The 5,000-nt window shown below is 33.6% G+C and overlaps 1 protein-coding gene across 1 annotated transcript in view; it reads right to left on the bottom strand.

Annotated features, from left to right (window-relative positions):
• The window catches only part of LOC137654615 (protein trapped in endoderm-1-like), a 124,343-nt gene that overhangs the window by 10,828 nt on the left and 108,515 nt on the right, over positions 1-5,000 (bottom strand). Inside the window, 1 exon segment of the mRNA XM_068388409.1 lies at positions 675-807. Within this exon segment, the coding sequence (XP_068244510.1) occupies positions 675-807 (133 nt within the window).

Raw genomic sequence — 5,000 nt, 5'->3', positions numbered from 1 at the left:
TGGGAGATCTGATGAAAGCTGAAATGAAACTTGCCGAAAATTGGACATTCAGTGTTAGATATAAAGACCGACATTTGTATAAACTACTTGTAATATCAATGGGTTACGGTGGAAAAATATGACATAGAGGTTACGATAATGGGTTTATAGTTTGTATCTTTATGTACGTATTGCACATACATAAGACATTATATGCTTCAAAATGCCTGATTCTTTGTAGCCTTAAATGAAACAGATTTCGAGGAAGACTGAATTAAGACCATAGAAAAGGACTCTCAAATAAATCTGGATGATGATGAAGATGATGAAACAATAGTCAAGTAACATGGATTAAGTCCTGTAAATTATCCTAATCAGTTGTTTGTATATGGCGCTTTTCAAGAAAAATGCAATTTTTATCGATAACATTGTGAGGCAAAAGATCACTAACGTCATATTCTGATTCAAGCAGCAACATCTTGTAAGTAAACCAAACTTAGAGGACTGCCATATCAAAAGAAGTTCTTATAGTGGTCAAACCCATGTTTAGAGGGAATTTTGCTATTCAACAGAGCTCTATATTAAAAAGTCCTTATATATTCATTGTAAATCTGTGAAAAATCGTCAAAGTCACTAGAGGCTTCTTTGTCGCGAAAATCATAAGAAGAAATATAAAACCCCCATTGCCTGTTTACCTGGACGCTGTCAGAGGGAGATTGATGGTGCAGAAGAGAAGGTCAGACACACACAGACTGATGACGAAGGCAGTTGTGGCATGGACGCGAAGCTTTGGACTACGGCTCAAGGCAACGATGGTGACCAAGTTTCCTGAGGGGTTGAAGAAGAAGTCATTATTAACACAAAAATCCTGTTGATTAAAGAGAATTAACAACTTCTCTGCAACATCTGATTAAGGGGAGTAGATTACTTTAAACATCACCCCTTTTATGGTATCTTGGTCTCTGAGAATATTTTTCACAATCGTGGACCTACTGTATCTCTCCCTTTAAGCTCCAATCAACATCTAATACAAATATTGTAGATTTAACTTGCCCATTGAATCTTGCTACATACAATGGTTTACTGCTTGGTCATCAGTGATAGCTTTATGACGAAGCATTGCCATAAGTTTTTGATTTTTTTATATTTTTATGAGTAATTCAATTTACAAAGACAATCAAACGCATCTTTACACATGAATGCGATGGATTTCCAAAACTTAAGTATATAAAATAAATATTCTAATATTTGAAACAGTCCTATAATGATAAAACCAAAGGGTAAACCAAGACAGGTAAATTATCTGAGATGAAACCTTCAGGTAATGAGCTAACCGAGTCCTAAAACAAAGCAACCCTTAAAAATGGACTAAAACGTGAGTGTTAAACGCTGCATAAATGAATAAGCTTGGAGGGGGGGGGGGTCAACAAAGGCTTAGAATACGTCTGCTATTATGTGTACAATGAAGGATTACTAACGTTGGTGACATATGATTTGCATTAGGAAAATATATAGGGTGGATACTCGCACGTCCTTTTCCTATTTAATTTTGACATTTCTCCATTTATACAAGAATTCATTTAGGTTTCAACTAACCATCGTAGCCTTTTTTTTCTTTTATTATTGTATGTACATTCTGTCATTACAATAAAAGAAATAACTTGTTTTGTCTTTGAATGCAAGGATTTTTCTGACACATTGTTGACTCGTTAAATAAGAAATTATAAATGATTACATAAAGTATAATAAAAAAAAATTGTTTTAAATTGCTCGTGAGAATTTCTGCATATTTTTTCTTCATGCTGTGCAAATAATAAAGTTGGCATTAAGATGAACTAATCTGAAAACGTTTCCTCAGTTTTAAACTTCTCATACTGATATGTCCTTGCACCATGTAAGGGTCCATTTAAATAATTTAAGTAATTGACAACGTTAAATTTATTAGGCGAGTGGCTCTAAGCTAACTCCTTTTACATAGATAATCACCATATATATATATTTCTTTTTTTGGAATTGTGTCATTGTTAATAGCAGTAACTATTATCAAATTAATTTCAATTTGCCTGCTGTCATGTCTCTGGTAGTTATGCAGCGATTAAGGAACATAATCAGGCAATAAGATAGATAGTTTAATATAGACCTTAATCACGAGTAATCGTTCCATAATGACTGCAGCAATGAAGCCGAACTGCAACATGAAAATCATCTTCTTAAACTTCTATTATGCAATATGAAATGTTCGTGCAATTAAATCAAAGTTTATCATTATACTGATGGGACGCATAACTTCCTCTTCTCAGATTTGCTTGAAGCCTTCTGTTTTGCTTAGAAAGTCTTTTATTTCACTGTACCTGATGGTACGCATTTACTGCTGAGTGGACTTACGAACAATAGTGCAAGGACAAATGAGGTCCCAGGCACATTGCTGATACTGTCATTCAGTTAGTTCTTCATGCATGTTGCATAAGATTTTTAATAACTCTGGCCCTCCTTTGCATTCAAATCTTCCAAGATTGTACCATTCTGTACGTCGTACTAGGTACGCAATTAATTCTAAGTCTTGCCTTCTCCATCATAAGGCTCAACGCTAAAAAGTTCTGTAGAAGTTTTATTCCATCTGTGATCAGATTGTGGAATGATCTTCCTTATCAGGGATTTGAATCGGTGGAATTTCAAAGGTTAAACTTGTAGAAAATATCTCATTATTGAACTGGTTGGCATAAGATTCGCTTTATAGTTTATAAAATTATTACTGTTCTTGACATATCTTATCTTATTTTATTCATTACTCCTCATATATTCCCTGTTGTAGCATCCTGCTTTTCCAACTAGCATTGTAGCTTAGCTTATAATAATAATAATAATAATAATAATAATAATAATAATAATAATAATAATAATAATAATAATAATAATAATAATAATGATGATGATGAATAATAATATCAACCGTGAGTGGTGTTTGAAACTAGAACCACGCATCGAAAGTCTCCATTGAAAACAACTGTACTTCCAAAACACATACACACACACATATATATAAGCCCTGTGAGCTATAAATGATTGTCCCCATGAAGGCATGCCGTTGGTACTGACAGCATACGTGATCTGCATGGGGTTAGTGCTTGCAGGAGATAAACAGCCAGGCACGTCTCGCGTTTTTCAACACGCCCCTGACAGACGAGGGGGGAAACAGCAGACGCCCAGGAAGCCCTGGCTGAGAATTATTGCTATTCAACAGATCTTTAGAGAGAGAGAGAGAGAGAGAGAGAGAGAGAGAGAGAGAGAGAGAGAGAGTTGACTTGATAAAGGAACGTTGGTTTGTGTTTCCATTCGTAAAGAAACTTCATTATCCTTCGGTTAGGTTATCTGTTCCCACAAAAAGGGTTATTATATTGCAATAATGCTATTGAAAGGGCACTGAGTAATTTGACTAGTTTACTTATGTGATGAACCTATATAGATATACTTTTGCTTTCTAAATGTAGTTTTGTCTGATAATCTAGTATAGTTGACTTACTTTTCAGGTTTAAGACGGGACGTCGATAAGGAAACTATTTATGAAATTCTCCTTTTATTTCCCATCTATTTTACCTTTTCTATGTTTCTTCAGTCCTAGGCTAGATAAGACTATTTGGTTATATGTGTCACTGGAGAGAAAAATAAAGATGAATTTAAGCATTCTTTATAAACGGCCAACAAGACTGAGTCCCCAATTAAGGCCAATCTTTTGGTGAGTAGTCATAGAAAACTGTCAGTTTTTTTTTGCTGTATGTAATTGAGTAGACGTGATTTCTTTCATGTATCAGGTTTCACATAGGCGCCACATGAACCAGTGCTTTAATAATACAAGTAAAAAAAAAAATAGTTTTTATTGCCCATATTTTGGAGATTTTATCAGCCGTTGTCTCATGCGTTCAAACGCTCCATTTAACACCAGTTTAAACTTTTGATGAGAAGCATTGATGACTGCATTTCGTGATGAGTGCTGGTTATGGCAGGGTGCAACCCAGCATTTAGCAGTCACGGTACTCACTTGCGCTATGTTGCAGCTTTAGGTTGCAATGCGATACCCTCACTTATCTGATATATTCAGATTAATCCGAACCAGTTGCATCCATCATGAAGAATGCTATGCACGCACGCTATTTAAAGTTCTCATATTGTAAAAAAAAAAAAAAAAAAAAAAGATAGGACATTTCTTTCCCCTGTTATTTTGGATATTGCTCTGAAAATTGGAGATGCATACTGAGTAAAAAGAGCATAATAGAAACATATAGGATAATAGATAAATCGACAGCTAGAAGATGATATGATTATCTGATCAATGGTTTGCCCAAGGAGTTGGGGATAAAGACTACCTTGTCGACCCTCTCCCATTTTAAGAATATTTAAGAATGATATCTCCCCCATATAAAATAGAGCAAGTCTCTGCATATATATATATATATATATATATATATATATATATATATATATATATATATATATATATATATATATATATGTATATATATACATATATATATATATATATATATATATATATATACGTATATATATATATATATATATATATATATATATATATATATATATATATATATATATATATATATATATATCCTGTCACGCCGAGCGTCAACCACTCGAAAACGACCATCTCCCACAAATTACTTGAACTGCCGTATGGTAGTTAAGAAAGATAGAGGGTTTGAGAAGGATTTAATCTTTGTGTGTGTGTGCGCGCGTGTGTGCATATCTATCTAAATAACTAGCTGTTATTTTTGACGAGTCACGTACACTAGTAATAGTATAATCATATCTAAGAAATGTGCATAAGTATAACAGATGCAATATCAAATCATAGACTCAAGATGTATTTCAGTCATGAATAAATTGAATATATACGAGAGACCGTGAAAAAGAAGCACAACTTGTAAGACACCACAAAAAAGAAAAAAAAATAGTAACTAAAAACGAAGAGGAATAAAACGTAGAGATCGACAAAAGTCATACAA

Source organism: Palaemon carinicauda, chromosome 15, assembly GCF_036898095.1.
Source record: "Palaemon carinicauda isolate YSFRI2023 chromosome 15, ASM3689809v2, whole genome shotgun sequence".
Taxonomy (NCBI): Eukaryota; Metazoa; Arthropoda; class Malacostraca; order Decapoda; family Palaemonidae; genus Palaemon; species Palaemon carinicauda.
The sequence above is the reverse complement of the archived record's forward strand: the minus strand, read 5'-3'. Positions and strand labels throughout refer to the sequence as shown.